General features: G+C 39.3%; 1 protein-coding gene across 2 annotated transcripts in view; it reads left to right on the top strand.

Moving 5' to 3' along the window:
- JAKMIP1 (janus kinase and microtubule interacting protein 1) overlaps positions 1 to 17,036 on the top strand; it is a 144,514-nt gene that overhangs the window by 121,865 nt on the left and 5,613 nt on the right. For both annotated transcript variants that reach the window (XM_088056484.1, XM_088056485.1), the window contains exons 20-21: positions 713 to 916; positions 16,890 to 16,955. In XM_088056484.1, the coding sequence (XP_087912610.1) occupies positions 713 to 916; positions 16,890 to 16,955 (270 nt within the window). The remainder of the gene's footprint in view (positions 1 to 712; positions 917 to 16,889; positions 16,956 to 17,036) is intronic.

Below are 17,036 nucleotides of genomic sequence, written 5' to 3' on the forward strand. Positions count from 1 at the left end.
GTTTTTGATAGGATCATACTAACCCCAGTAATCAAGGAAAAACTGCCACGATTCCTTCCTTTCCTCTCGGGAGTACAATTCTCCATGTGAATGTGAAGTTCTCCTGTGTTCTGTGCTTTGCAAAGTACTGCAGTTTTGGTCAGTGCATGAGAATCATGTTAGGAGTCTGGCAGACAGCAAGAGACGGATGAGGATGAGTGTTCCTTCCTTCACTGCTTATGGCAACTTGGAACTAAGCCAGTGACGTAGACTGGGAGCCATGGGTATCAGGTCACTAGGGCCACAGAGAGGGAGAGCGAGATTCCTGTTCACAGTTCTTCCTGTGGTCTTTTTATTTTATAGGATGGCTTAACAATTCAGCTGCAGTTGAAGGAAATCTGTTAGTTTTAAGTTAATTTGTAATGTTCAGCATCAGGATTTGGAGTTTTACCAGGTATTGAATGCAGACCTATCTTCTGAATCTTTCTTAAACGGAAGAATGGATGATTTGCTAGAACAGGAGCCATTTCCTGGGTGTCAGTCCGTGCCGGGAGGCTGCGTGCACTCTGTGTGGAATGCTCCTCACTGCTCACGCTTGCTGCTTTCTGTCTACCTGTCCGTGTCCATCCTGCCTCAGCCTTCGCTTGCTAGCCTTCTCCTCTAGCTCTTGGTGGGTCATTTGCTTGCTGGATTCAAACGTCAGCCTGTCTGTGTGTGATTTGGGTTGCATTAGAAAATCCAGGAGCTGGAAGCCACGCTGTATAATGCCCTGCAGCAGGATCCAGGCAGGCGGGCGAGCGAGTCGCTGACGGAAGCGCAGCGGGAGGATTTGCGGGCGGCGGTGGAGAAGGTGCGGCGGCAGATCCTGAGGCAGAGCCGCGAATTTGACAGCCAGATCTTGCATGAGCGGATGGAGATGCTGCAGCAGGCCCAGCAGGTAATCCCGGTTCTCCCTCCTCCCCTTTGGTGTTGGTGTTACCTCTGTGGTTGCCGCCACTGCCCGTACGACAGCATCGCTTCACCCTCACCTCGTGGAGTTCTGTTCAGTCTGGTCTCTGTACAGCCCCCGTGCCAAGGAGCCGTGCGGTGGCAGGACCTGGTTGCCCTGGGCATGGTGCACACACAGAACAAGTGTCTGTCTCACCACGAGGTGCTGTTGCACAGCCTTTCATGTGTGAGCACCACACAGTCTTCCACAGGACTCCGGTGGGAGCTTGTTGCAAGTTTAAGGCCTAAAGTAGAAACAGTCAGAATGGAAGGTCGTTAGAGTGTAATACTATGAAAAGAGTAAGGGCAGCAACAGTAGTTACAGGAATCCAAGTTTTTTATTTTTCCCTGATTTTTATTTTTTTTTAGCTACTTGTGAAATCTTTTAAGTAAAATTTAGAAAAGAGGAAGTCTCAGGAAATATTTTTAGAGGCCATTTGCAAGTTTTTCGCTCCTTTAAGTTCATTCAGAAAAGCCTTGTCTGTCCAAACTGCTTCCTTAAGTACACTTACTGACACTTGAATTTGGCAAGGTCCTAGCCTACATAAGTGAGGCAGTTACTTAGTATTGGTAGCATTACTAGTGTTTTTAGGCAAATATTCAGTGAAAGAAGAGAGCTGCATATCTCAGGGTGTTAATTAATTACTACAGCAGAAATAATTGCTTCCAAGGATTTTGGTTCTCTTTTATAGTAGACTCTGGAAGTTGTAGGCAGTTGTCCTAGATCTTGAGGTCTGATTGCCTACTTTCTGTGCAAGTCTGAAATTACATGTTGTAAATGCCAAAATGTGCTATGCAGATGTGTCCAGAACTCTTTTGCTATTTCAGGTGCTGATTCAAGTTCTGGGGCAAGAACTGCTTTTAGTTTAGTCCAAGCCTCTCTCTGTTCAGGTTGGCTTTGTAAATGAATGTAGATGAAACTGATGTAATGTGACCCAGCACTGTTGTGATCATCTCCTGTTATCCTACAGTGGTGGGAAGTGCTTACGGTGGCAGTTCCTCTGAGTTCCGAGAAGTTTCCTTTCTCTGCTCCTTAACTCTGTTCCCTTGGTTTGCAATCTTTAATATTAAGAGCAGGAGATGAACTTGTTTAATGTGTCACCTATTTGTAGTCATCAGCAGTGGTGCACAGAAAGCTGGAGAAGGTAGGTACCAGATGGCACTAAAAGCATCAGAAAGGGAGAATAGAGTAAATATATTAAATTTGGTAAATAAGGATGGAGCCAGAACATATTAACTTAGTGTTATTAGTGTACCTGAAAATTAGTGAGAATTTAATTTTTTGTTAGTCTTTTAGGCAGTCCAGTTTCCTAGCCATACTTTTGGTGTTCTACTCAGAACAATAACATAGCACTTTCAGTTGGGTAAATATTGTTTCTCGATGACATTTAATGGGTGTGAATGACATTGTGTGTTGAGTAATGCCTCTACACATAAATGATTGACAATTTCAGATTTTAACATCAGACAAGATATAGTTTGGTCCTTTGGTTTCACCAGAAATGTGGTTTGACACATTTCATGTCCCTTGTTAGAGTGTGTTTTTGGGGGACATGGGCAGAGCCTTTAAGTTGGGCTCATGTAATAGTGGCAAATAGATAGGAAAAAATAAAAGTAGATTTGTAAAGTGAAACAGTTGTTCCACAGGACTCAAAATTCATATTTTATGCATATCTGGGGTTTAATTTAAATTTTGTTCCAATTTGTTCCATGGCCTGCTTTCTATCAATTAGAGCACTATATATTATGCACATCTGGAGCACATCTTCTGTTAGTCCAGTTCATGTATTCACAGATTGCATAACAACATAAGGTTAAATATGATGAGTGCATAGGAAAACAAAAATGCTAGCATAAACATAGCTTCATTAGCTACGGATGTTTATGTACCTGTCTTCAGATCCGTTTTACAGGATGTCATTAGAGTTTTGTGTTGTGCCCATCTCATTAGACATGCTAATGTTACAGCCCTGCAGGACATGTTAAACTGAATTCCACTGCTTAATAAGCATCTAAGTATTTTAGTCTTCTATTTTTAACACACACACATGCTCTCCCCCCACACACATTCCCTATTAAACAGGAAAAACAAAGGCAAAGATGCTAGTTAATTTGCCTGGGATATTGGAGGGCTAATTCTCACTGGATTACTTTCATCTCACTAGCAAATGACAGAAGCTGAATGTTACAGAAATGAAACCCCACTTGTGCTGGCAGAATCCTAATGAATGCATGAAGCTGCACTAAGTACATCTCTGATAAGTACCCTCCTTTCCACACATATTTACATCCAGGAGAGGTTTTGCTGGCACTGTGACATCAGCAAGCACCCACTGCACTTTGTTCTGGCAAAACAATAGTCTAGACCTGGCTAGATTTTACAGTCTGCTGTGCCTCTACAGTATGTTTAACACTTCTTCCTCTGCTGAAGTGGAGGTTACAGGGAATGACAGGGCAACGTGATGGACCTGCAAGGCTTAACACAGAGTCTCTGTTGCAAACACTCCCAAACTTGCCCTGAAACAGAAACCTTGTACTAAAGACCCCAAAGCCGATGAAACTTTGGAAGTTCAATCACATCAGAAGGCCTGTTTCTTTGCTTTCATTACCTTCTGGTCTGCCTGATACAAGGGCTTCAGAAGAACTCCGCTGATCCGGCAGGCTGGCAGCAATCTTCTCCAAGTCAGAGTTTCTGTGTCACAGAGTGGGGGTTCAAAGACATATGAGGAAGAGTTCCCTCCTTCTGCCTATAAATGCTCCTTGACTGTACATGCAGGGTGCAGAAGTGGTAAGGCATGCGGTGAAAGCTATAGGTTGGTATGCTGGGTTTCATTATAGATTAATTGTTGCATGTAGGGACTTTGAGGATTTAGTGTGTGAGCTGCTGGTTTTACAGAGCTGGTAAATGTCCTTCCTGGGGAAATAACTGTCTGAAAGGGACGGGGATGGCATAAGGAAATGGGTAAATGGCTGCCAGGTGTGAGCTTGTGCTGCTTTATGTGTTCTTCTTTGTCCAGATGTAAAGCTTGAGTTCTTGGCCACTGGGTATTGACTTTGTTCCAGTGAAATAAATATATTTTAGGAAGTTAGACTCTGTATTACATTGGAAGTTCTGTTCTTGGGCATGTATAGCCCCACATTATTATTGTTCATTAGTATATAAATGGAACCATTTATGTATACCCATTGTGCATTAAGGAAACCAGGCCTCTGTGGAGCCAGATTAGACAGACTGTGTGGTTAGATCTGCTTGCTAAGGCACACAACACGTTCATTAAACCCAGAGTGCAACATGCAGGTCTGGGGGACAGATCCTCAGCTGAAGCATGTTGGCAGTACTCCCTCTAAGTCAGAGAGGGTGCTCTGATTTACACCATCCTCTCTATTCACAGGAAGTAAAACATGTTAATTAAAAATCTGTCATGAGCAGCTTGTGATATTTGCTTCCAGCAATAGGGCATGTGTGGATATTGCCATCAAAAAAGTCTCATTGTGCTACACTGCAATTACAACCTTTTGGAAATCAATGTCTGGTTTATTTTTAGCAGGACTGCATTTAAAAGTAACATTTGTGCTCTAGTCAGTGCAGTGGCATGACTTTACTGCCACTTTTTTTTGAGTATATGAAGGTCATTACTAGCAGGTTCTGTTAAGAAAAGTAATTTTTAATGTATATACTTTAAATAATTTCTAGAGGGAGAAGAAAATGTGTTGTGTAGCAATAAAATACATCTCTGAGAAAAGATATTTTAAACAGAGCAATACAACATGTTTCTGAAGTAGTGATATCAGCTTCCTAATTAAGCAAATTAAAAAAAAAAACAAAAAAACAAACTCAAAAAACCCCAAACAAAAAACAACAGCAGGCCAAAAAGTCCCAGTACAGAAGATTCACAAAGCATCATGGTTAGTTCACCTTAAAAATATATTGTAATTGTCTTGCCTTCTAAAACTAGTAACTATTTAAATGTCAAATTATTCTTTATATAAATCAAATTAAAAACCAAAATATATTCCGGTTGGTTTTACTGTAGCTGCTTCTGGAGTATGAAAGTGGGAAAAGTCAGCAAAAGCAGACTTTAAATTAGGGTAGAGTTATTCAAATTGCACTGTTGGCAGTATTCAAACATGGATAAAATTTATAATAGAAATGTAATTTATTCTGATTTCATCTGAAGTTATTTTAAATCCAAAGAGAAGATAGAAAATCCTTGAAGGATGGCAGATTGACACACACTCAGTTCCAAAAATGGCTGCTGCCAGTCAGAAGTTATATGAAAGACAGATTTTATTAATGTAGTCCAATAATTTCCCACAGCAGTCTTATCTTTTTATAAAATTGTTAGAAGAAAAGAAAGATAAAAGATAGGTTAGTTCATTGTGTCATCAAAAAGTGTGATTTTTTTTCCCCTAAATTGTACTGTAGTACTGTACTAAGCTGAGTGTGTTTTATTGTAATTTGAGTTACAGTATTCTTGGGTGAAGCTCAGTTTTACAGAGGAAAAGAAATCATTACTTCAGTTCTAGACTTGAATATAGGACATCTATGAACTGCTGAACTCATGCAATTCCAGCTTTAAATAGCTGGAATACAGCTGTAAAAAAATTAACTATGTTTTCTTTAAACTAGGGCATTTACTCCTGTGACCAGATTGGATTATTCAGTTGTAAGAAGAGCAGGAATTACCACTTTGTTTGCATGTTTTACTAGAAGAAGGCCAAGCTTTAGGACAGAGCAGGCAGTGACCTCCGTGTGCCACTCCATAGAGAAGGATTCACTGCTGGTGCCATGCCTTGGTGGCTTTTCATGGACACCAGGGAAAAGTCAGGAGCACCGATAGCTTTTTTCATCCTGAAATGTCAAAATATCACTTGAAATTGAAACACCAAACTAATTCTTCTCACTAAGTTTCTTAGTTCTTTTTCTGACCAGCAGTTTTTTCTGAGAGCACAGTTCTTCCAGCTTAAAGGCCAAACAAAGCTATGGCAGATGCCATTGCTCCATGATTTCTTCCTGCTCTCTTGTATACAAACAATTTTTCCATGCTGGGAGAGTCGTTTGTTTGCAAATCCATGGGGTTGGATGTCACCATATCTATATGATCATATTGTCTCATTATATATGATAATATATCATATTATTATGGATATTTGTTTGGGGAGGGGGGTGGTTGGTGTTTTTTCTCACCCAAGGAGGATTATTAACATTTAATGTTTGCCAGGATGGCTTTTGGGGGAGGGAGGGACGGAGGGAGGGAGGATGCTGTGCTCAGTGTACCTCACTGATTGACATAAGGAGGTGTTGTCTTAAATCCTCTTCGGCACAATGCTTTGTGACAGAGAGGAGGAGTTAAAGACAACCCCTCCTCTGCCATGTTGCCTTGTGCCAGAAAGGCTGGCTTGGTCAAAAATTCACAGCTGTGTCACACAATTTAGGAATTAGGTAGAAGTATGACTATGAACCTTGCTATAATAATAACTGGGGAGGCTCAGATAATTTTTCCTCTGAATCTACATAGATTTAATGGTTTAATGTTTTTATTTTGAATCTCAAATGTTAAGGTGCTAGCTGTTTGCATACAAAATGAAGAGGTATACATAGGATAACCACTGATTTTTTCTTATTTTTTTGCTTAGTATTAATGGTCTGTACTTTGTTGTTTAAAATGTAATAAATTACTGTTGATAATGCAATTTTTATATTCATTAATCGCTCTTAAAAGCATCTAATATACCACAGCTGTATAACTGTCATCAATATTCATCAAGCACATCATGACTAGGCTAATCATAGTTGACCTGTGGTATTGATTTGTCATGCAGGAGTGAACATGGAATCTTTCAGGGCATTATTGCTGCTATAATGACAATATCACAATAAAATGCTGTAATTTCCCGCAGCTGACATGCATGGCAGATGAGACTTAATTTTAGTAATTTCTATATGTTCATCTTACAGTGTTTCCCTGTGTATGTTTTCTTTATATAGTCTTCAACTGTGTCTGCTTTGCTTATTGCTTTAGTGATGCTACTTGTCTGAATAATTGGTGATAGCAGGAGTGTTGTAATACCTAAAAAAATATATCTGAAAGGCCTGCTGTCCTTGTTTTAAACAAGGTGTGATAGAGGTTCTACTCAAAGTAAGAGCAACCGTATGCCTTGCAATAATACTAGTATCAAGAAAACTCTTATCTGAAATTTGAATGCTGAAATTCTCTTATCTGAAATACTGAATATCCTGTTTCTTAGGAAAAGCCAATGGGAGCTGAGGAAAGGCAAATCTAAAAATGGAAGTATGTGAAGTTTTTTATAGAAGTTAAGGACAAGTGTATTTTCCTATGCACAATGCATACATATATCATTGTGATTACCTACATGGGAATTTGTTATTTAAATATCTGAATGTAAAATAATCTAGATTTAATACTAGATAAATATTACATTGTACTTTTTTTTTTTTTTTCTGCTTGATTATGTGTCTAGGCTGTCACAGGGTCAGTTTTAAGATGTTGAATGTGTTTTGCCTTCTGAACTCACATAGCATAGCCATTCTGTGTAAATATAAATCTAGTATGACTTAAATACTGTTTTTCCCTAATGAAAAGCTATAGGACTGTTGATATTCTGCTGTTAGATATCAGTGTATGTTGTTGCATAAATTAAAAGATTCTCAGTGTTAAAAAAATGAATCAAGTTTACTAATAAATACTACATACATTTGTAATTAGTAATTTGTATCAGATTATAACAGATAGTTATTTGGGGCTGAATGCATTTATAAAATTCACTGCTTTACTATTACAAATGTGACTGAATACATATGCTGAGAAATGCATCAGTGCAGCTGCTAAAAGGTTTGTTCTCCTCAGAAAGGCAAATAAACTACAGATGCATAATAAAGATTACAAAGAATAATTCCTCTACGTCAGTAACTATTAATTGGATTATAATGGTTGAGAGTGCAGAACAGAGAAAAGAATGAAATTTTTACCTGCTGTGCAAATAAAATCATGGTGAGAATCAGAGAGGTACAGTCCATCCAAAATAATCTATTATTATTATATGCAACTGGCTGAAATTTACATTAAGTTTTCCTTCATGAAGTAAAATAAGATGCCAACAAAACCAGCTTAAGCTAATGCTTTTGCAGAGATATTTTTGTTTCCTTATGACCATTAGGCAAAATCACCTTCTAGGAATATGGGATTAAAGGGAACATTTGGATTTCTGAATACACACCCCTTGCAGAAGCAGATCCAACAGCTTGAGTAATGCGACTATTGCCTATGCAAATTGTATTTTTAAAACACTACAGGCTTTTAAACAGCTGTTAAAATGCATTAGATTTCAAAAAGCCCAAGAAAAGAATGTGTTTATCCATCACTTTAGTGATTTGAATAATAGCTAAAGGCAAGTTAGTTCATATTCATCTTTGTTTAAATTTATACATGAAATGTAGTTACTACTGAAGGTCATACATACCTGTGTCTTAAAAGTGATGAGAATCTTCTTAAAATAATGATTCAATGAAACAATATTGATTCTTCCCTCTGTCAGATTGATAAAATATTTCCCATGCTAAATTTTTCTATAGAATGAGATACCTTTTGATCATAAGATGGGCTTCAGAGATTCAAAACATGGTTCATGTCAGATACAGTCCATCCATGGTGCCTATCCTGTGAATGTACATTAACCTGAACCTTTCCAACATTTCAGGGCCAGGCTCTAAGCAGCTTAGCAAATCCTTCTTTGTCTGCTTTGTGCTAAAATTATCAAATTGTTTTCTTGGATTTGCTGGTGAATGTAAATCCAATAAGAGTGTGTCACAGGAACTGTTAAGGTGATTTCTAAACCCCCCTGATTAGGACATTTCTGTATTTTCACAAATACATTACCATGGCAAGGAGGATATTTTGCAGCTAGATCAATTGATCTTCTTGGTGTTGCTGTCTGTAAAACAGTACATTCATATGGATTGGCTTTTTACTTGCTTATTTAGGGAACAAGAACATCAGTTCTGCAGTCTGACACCTAAATGAAGGATGATGTGGTCATCATTGTCTGAAAGATGAAATTTATATCACAGAACTTTTCCTGATAGATTTTTTTTCCCTTCCACAAAGCTTCTTGAGAATTTGAAGCCATCCAAGGTGTTGGTTCAGGACTGTGAATGGCTGCTAGTGTTATGGGTGAATTGGAGAGGACAGAAGGCACTTGGATGAAGAAATCCACTTCATCTAGCCCACATCATTGCCCAGTAGAGAGAAAAAGCAGAAATTCTCAGTTTATTTTTGCAACTAAAGAGGCATCTGGGACATCAAGTAAAAAAACCCCAAAATCTATGAAAGGCACCATGAAATTGCAGTGACACAGTACATTTCTCATCAGAACTTGAGGTAGCTTGAAAGACAAGTTTAATCAAATGAGGAAGTGCACACATTTTGTCTGCTTAGGGGAGGAAATCTGGATCGGACATTTAAGTGCAGTGGGGCACTTCTGTACATCTCAGATCAATTTTCTTTCTTTATATTGCTCACGTTCCTCCCATGTCTAACTCAAATTTATGAGAAATCATTACTGTGCTGAAGCATTGCCTCCAGTATAAAAATGATAGCTCTGAGACTGCAATCCAGGGCTCACTGAGCTCAGCCTAAGGATTTCCATTTATTTCAGTGCTCCTTTACAAGGGGCACAGTATTAATGGGAATGGTACTTAATGTAGATGGATTGCTATTAAAACACATGCTGGGCATTGGTACTTCATGTGTTCTGTGTGGGAATGCCATTAACCTTTTTTTAATGGATCAGTATTGTCATTTTGGCTAAACCACAAGGTGAGTCTTCTAAGCCTGTGTTACTGAAATTATTGCTTAGTAATATTTCCAGGCACACATCCACCGTCATGCTGCTTGTATTTTGCCTGAACTTAGATTCCTCAGACTTCCCAGAGATGTGGCTTGCAACCTTGAGCTTGCAGTATAGTTGCAGGAACCAAAGCATGCTACAAATTACAGAAATTTGCTTTTTGAAATCAGAACCTGGCTGGTTCTCCACTGGAAGTGTACTAATATGATTTCATTGGACTCTTTGTCTTCAATTCAGTTTTAAATAGTATTTTATTCTTTTTGTTGCATCCTTGTGCAAGGGAGTAATGAATAATCAATCTGCATCCAGGGTTATCTAGCCTCTTGCTGAGTTTGGATGCAGATTGATTATTGTCATTACTCCTGTGTACAAGGGTGAAACAAGGTTGCTGGAAATTTTCCAGCTATTGGGAAAACTGAGATGTAGGTGCAGAGACACCTGAATTGATCCACCGAGGCCAGTTCAGGTACCAACCTGCCTATAAAGCAATGTTTGTAGCAAATTTAGACACTCCCACTCTGTAGGAAGGTCAGACCTGCTGGGAGTAGGAATTTGTAGTCCCATCTTGGTGTCACAGTCCTCTGCTACTTGAGAAAGGAAGAGCTGACTTCCTTTAATTTCCCTGGCAGTACTGGAAGGCTCTTGTCATCCAAGTTTACTAAAGAGAATTGCTTAAGTGAGTCTCTGCACTTCAGGAAGTGGATCCTGTTTCCCAGAAAAATTAAGTTTCTATCATGAGAAGGAAATGGAGGGTTATAAGCATTTATGAGGAATCTTCTGCACATTAGGCATCTTCTGCTGAAAAACATGTCAAATTTTTCAAATGTTTTGGGGCTTTGGGACAGCCCTTTGTGTTTGAGATCTCTCCAGGAATTAAATTGGAGAGGCCTGCAGTCAATGAACATATAATTTATATAACTGTGGTTGACTGATGGTAAATGTCCCTTTTATGACTCTGTTAGTAACATAATGTCATATCTAGTGCCTGCCACATTAGGGGCAGTCTTTGCCTGTCTCTGCATTACAGACTTCCAAATGTGTACTTTTGCTGCCTGACCCTTCTGGATGTGTCTCCTTTACCTAATTTGTTAGCATTTTCAAGCTGTTACATCTGTACCTCCTACCTTTGTATATGTACTGCATATGTAACTGCTATTAAGAAAAGTTTTATAATGGAACTTAAAAGTCTGTTCAAATCAAAATTAAATAATAAGGCATCTTGAGGCGTCTTTTTTTTCTGTGGCTGTCTGGCAGTGTGAGTGAGTCTGTGAGCTGAGCTGAGCTCGTGGCATAGCTGCAGCTGCTGTTGAGCATAGCCTGGCCAGCAGAGCCATCTGCTGATAGCTCTGCACAGGGACTGCCCTCAGCTGCACCACGCCTGCCTGGGAGCACTTACTCAGAAGTGGCAGCAAACTTCACTGATGAAGAATGATTTATTTGTCAAGTAGGTGCCTGCCATCCTGAAATGGGGGGGCTGGTCCAACCCTCTTTTGAAACTCAGGGAAGCTCCATGCAGGGAGTACTTGCAAAGGCACCATCTATTATCCAGAACTTTTGTGATGAGATTTTATTTGCTGTTGTAAAAAAATCAATGAGAAATGAGTATTAATTATTTTGGCAGGTTGGTTTTGAATGCAGGCTAGGTGGACAGTGTTAGGAGTCCATCCCTTATGTTTACACTCCTCTCTTCCACGATTGCATTCCTATTGCCCTGTTTTTGCCTGACTATGGCTGTTTGCGTACAGTAACTCCATTGTATGGCCCCATGATTTGACTACACAGGGTGATTGTCATGAATCCTGTCAGTCCCAAAAAAGGTGCACTCCTGTGACTGAGGGGCACAATATTAACTGCAGGAACAGGAGTTGCTAGAACCCAGCAGAGCACTACTCTACATTGTCCCTAATCCTCGCTCTGACTGTGACCAAGCTAGGGACTCTAAAGGAAATGCAAACACTGTGCTGGATTCAGCTTGCCTATCTGTATCTTCTGTGCCTCTCTTTTTAAAAAAGGAAATAAAGAGAGGAATAGCCTGTGGCTTTCTTTCTAGTTGAGATTTATCAAAGTTCTGATAGCAAAATAAAGTCAATTTTGTTGCTTCCTTGCATGTTTTTGTGCTGTTGAAGTATACGTGATTTACTCTGCAGGGTTCCTGCATGCCATGTCATGGGTAGAGCTGAATGTATCTTTTATAGCACAACCATTATAACTCTATAGCACATAGCAGGAAAAGCTCAACTTAATGATCCTCCATTTATACCCTGAAGCATAAAAGTATGTAGAATTCCCTGATAACAAATAGTTCTGTGTGATTTGTTGTCACAGTCACACTTTTGTGAACATAAACAAATCAGAATATACTGAAAGCATCTAATCAAGTGTTGAAATCTGAGAGTGAGTCCACAGCTTCTTGACTGGTAATTCTTGCAAATGAAAGGAACAGTAGATAAAGATGTAAAGGCTTGTACTGAATCTCAAGCAGTCTTGTCTTGCTCTTAATTGGTATTACTAACTTTTGTGTAATTTCCTTCTCAGTAATTAAATGTAGCTTCTGACTGATGAACACATCTTGCTACTTCTAGAAGATACTTTTTTGTTACAGCTACAATTATTTACTTTACATGTATTTTTAAAGTTGTATTTTGGAAATTGTTTTCTTTCTCATCAAAATAATGCAGTAAATGCAGATAGGTACAACAAGGGAAAATTATTCTTTTTATGTGTTAAATACTCTGTGCAAGGGTAAATCCGTTGTTTTTTTCCAGATAATATATTGCATATACATGTATATATTTTTAAGGCTTTCTCTACAGTTAAGTGGAAATAAATTATTAAATCAGATTTTTCAGGATATATAAATAGCTGAACTATGCTGGTTATCTTCCAGTGTTGTCCCTGAGCAATCAGAGGATACTCATGGGAATAGCTACACCCACTTCATCCTCTTGGATAATCCTCCAGGGAAAAGCAAATAAACAACTAGGAGCAAACAACCCTAAGCTTTGATATCTGATGAACAATTCCAGCCCAAGGTTGTGTTTTAAAACAACTTTTTTTGACCTGTCTAGATTTGAACTCTTTTATTTATGCAGCAAAGTTACAAAATTTTACTCATTTGCAGCAAAAAGTATTCTGTCACTGTGATTTCCACTCATATGAGAGGAATACAAGCTGTTTAAACAATCACCCGCCTCCAGCATATTACCCTTCAGCGACAAGGCTGGAGCAGCTCTGAGTGCACATCTGCACACATGGGTCTGCCCTGCTGGCTGTCCCCACCCTGTGCAGCAGTGCCCTGGCCACCTGCCAGCCCAGGCCCTGTGCCACGGCCGCTATCACAGCGTTCCCAGGCACAGTGCAGTCAGCTGGTAAGCACTACAGCACTACAGCAAGCAGGGAAAGCAAGAAGTGGCCACTACTGAGCAGTAGATTCTAATACACACTCAGGTAATCAAGCCCCGTGGCACGAGCAGGAACCTGCTGGTTCCTGGCCAAACAGCACTAAGAGATGTGAGTTCAGTCTATCCCACTTGAACCTGTTGTTATCCCAAACCCTTGGGGCCCCACACTGGGCACCAAACAGAATGCTGTGCTTTCACCCCCTCTGGCAACCAAGCCCCACGCAATCACTGCCTCCCTCCATCCCTCCCTCCCTCACCAGCAGGATCCGGAGAGAATTGGAAGAGTAAACTGGAAAACTCACGGATTTAGATAAAGACAGTTTGATAGGGAAAGCAAAAGCTGAGCAGAGAAGCCAAACAGAACAAGGCATTAATTCACCACTTACCATGGGCAGGCAGTTGTTCAGCCATCTCCAAGAGAGCAGGGCCCATCACATGTAATGGGGACTTGGAAAGACAAATGCCACCGTTCCAAATGTCACCCTCTTTCCGCCGTCTTCCCCCCACTTCATATACTGAGCATGATGTCACATGGTTTGGAATATCCCTTTGGTCAGTTTGGGTCACCTGTCCTGGCTGTGTCTCCTCCCAGTCTCCCATTCACCTCCAGCTTCTCTGCCAGACTGGAGTGGGGAAAAGCAGAAAAGGCCTTGGCTCTGTGTAAGCTCTGCTCAGCAGTAACAAAAACATCTCGCTGTTGTCAACCCTGTGCTCAGGACAAATCCAAAACACAGCCCCATACCAGCCACTGTGAAGAAAGTTAACTATCCCAGCCAAAACCAGCACAATCTGCCTTACTGTTACCAGTTCAGTTGTTTTGAGGGTTTTTTGTAGATTTTCACTGCTAAGAAATTCAGTCCTTTGTGTATTCCCTTTCAGCTGGTAGGTTGTCTTTGTATTTTAAGTGGTTTTTAAGAAGGTTTATGCTTCCGCACCTTAAAACTATTCTCTATTTTTCATCTCCCAAGATATAACATTACGGGAGAGAATTGGAAAATGGAAGCCCTTTTATTAGAACTATTCTGAATAGTTGAAGAAAATAGCTGGATAGCTATAATCTTGAAAAGATTAAATGTTCATAAGGGAATAATAAAATCTCGATTTTTACTTAATTAACAGAATTCCCAAATCCTAAAAATGCCATCTTATACTAATTAACTTGTTCTTTTAGAGAGGAACACTTGCTCTAAACCCTGAGGTGAGAAAGCCACCAGATGTTTGGTGGCTTTTTTATTTTCTTTTTTTTCCTAAAGGCAAACTCTCAGGAGTTACTGAAAAATACCTTTACATGATAAATCTTGAAGATGAAAATGGTATTTTTTAAAATTGCTTCTCTCCACTTACCTTGCTACAGTCAAATTTCACCAGAGAGCATAGCACAACCCCCAGAGAACTGAAGTCTGTCAGACAGGTTGGGATGTGGTTATAAGTACGAATTGGCATAACTGTAATGAGTAGGAGAGAAACAGGAGTCTAACCTGATGGATTAGAGATTTTGGGGGTGATTCCATCTGCCTGCTTCTCATCCCATGGTTTTTTGCAGTGATTGTAACATTCCTAGTCCATATAGTATATAAGGATGATCACTTGAAAGATAGCCTTGCCTTGAACATGGTGTAGATGAACTACAAATAAATTCAAATTCAATAGAGGAAAAAATCCAGCTAATACAGCTGTGCTAGGGGCATTTGTGATTGTCAGCAAAGGTGCATTAACTTATGTCACATGAGGATAATCTAGTTCATGCTGGTTCCTGTATTATCTGGGGAAATCTTTGAGCACTGCAATATGATAGAGTATAGATTTTGATTGACTTACACTGAATGTATAATATTCAAAACAGCCTTTAAGCAAAATCTTCCATTTTGAAACAGGAGCAACAATAGCAAGGTTTTTTTTTTGCTCGTGGCCTGTCTTCAGTATTTGTGTGGAGGAGTATACCCTAGGAAAAGTGAACTGCAGGGTTGTGTGTGTTCCTCACTTTTGGAATAGTTCCAGGTTAGATTTGTGATTTTCAAGCCAAACTTTGTGTTTCTCCAGACCAGTCTGGTCAGTGGATCAGCTGCTGCTGTGCTGCAGCTGTCCTGGGCAATAATGAGTGTGGAGCATTTACCCCTATTTGAGGTCTTAGAGCTGAATGCAAGTAAGCAATTACCAGCATCAATTGATACAGGTTTGTAGGTAATGACTGGATGTTGTTTTGAAAGAGATGCTATTGTTCACATCAATTTGAGAGTCATAAAATAATTTGGGAGTGAGGCAGCAGCAGCTGCATTAATTTTATTCACCTATGCCATCCATGTTAGAGGAGATGATAATTTGTCTTTCCAAGTTCAGGAACTGCTAACACCTCCAGCTCTTGTAGGCCAGGCTGAGACTGGATAGTTAATCACCAAAAAAATCGCATTGTATGAAGTTGTTTCTTGATCACAAGTGACTTTTAGTAGAAGATTTCAGGTTTCTGCCTATAGAAAAAATTACTTATAACCTACTTTTTCTGTAACTAGTACAATATACTGAAAGTGTAATAAAATGCATCTAAACTCAACATCAAAAGAAAAATAAAAAATAAGAAGAAGTGTAACTTACAGAAAGGAAAAAAGGGGATATGTGATACAGAAAAGAATAAGATGTGTGGACCCAGCAGCAGTCATGTTTTTGAAGAATCTTTGTGAAACTGAATAAGAAAAATCCTTAAAAATAAAATATGGGGAGCTATAATGAAGAAAACATTCCATCTGTCTCTGGTAGGAGGTGACTGGTAATAGGACAGAGTTGAATCTCTGCATGGTATCTTTGTGATAAACTGAAAATCTCTGCATTCTCTTTTCTCTGGTGTGGATGCTAGCTTTGGAGCAGGCTGCAGGCCCCATGGCCTCTCAGTCCTGCCTGAGAACTAGCCTGGGAAATTCACAGGAGGATTTCAAAACAATCCTCAGAGACAGAAAACAACTGCCAGGTGCTGTTTGTCTGTCCTCTTGTTTTCCTTGCAAGAGAAAGTCAGGGGGTGTTGTGCCCCACTGACCAATGATGGTGATGTGTTGATTTGCTAACCAATAAGAGTTTCCTTTCTGTACTTTCCACGTATCTGTCTATAAAACAGGCCTAAAGTAATAAACCAGAGAATTTCTCCTGTTCCGACTCCCTTGAGAGTCTGTGTCGTTCTTTTCGCCATTCCTAATTAGAACGAGACTCTGGTGTAGCTTGACTGTGCTAAAGCATGGTTATGTTTTATAGGAAAAGAAAATAAAGAGTTAAAAGGAAATGCAATAGTGTAATCTGCTGACTGTCTAGGTAAGCAGAAAAACTGGCAGTTGTGCAGAAAAAGGATTTGGGTGCAAAATGGAATTGTCTGTGTGTATATGTTAAAATTATGATTTGATTAATGATTGATGATTGATGATTAATGAGTGGTGATGAGTAGACTTTCTGGTAGTAAGCATGATGTTCTGAACATGCAGCTTGTTTAAAATGCCATTGTTTCATGGAAACATGGAAAATTTTGCCATGGACATGCCTAATATAACAGTAAAGGAAGTGTTATGTTAATAATGGGCATTTGTTCTCTTTATTTTTAACCCATTTCTTATCTTTTTGATTTATATGCTTTTCAAGTTAGATATAATAATGTCTATTTTCCTTTTTCTGTTCCAGCGAATTAGAGATCTAGAAGATAAAATAGAACTTCAAAAGAGGCAACTCAAAGAAATTGAGGAAAAGGTAAATTTATGTCTGGGCAGTACCAACGGATTTTTTTCCATACAAAATTGTTTTTCTCTGTTGCACTGATGTTAATAGTAC

This window comes from Pseudopodoces humilis, chromosome 6 (assembly GCF_049639895.1).
Source record: "Pseudopodoces humilis isolate 2021_Gansu_Grassland_sample_001 chromosome 6, ASM4963989v1, whole genome shotgun sequence".
Taxonomy (NCBI): domain Eukaryota; kingdom Metazoa; phylum Chordata; class Aves; order Passeriformes; family Paridae; genus Pseudopodoces; species Pseudopodoces humilis.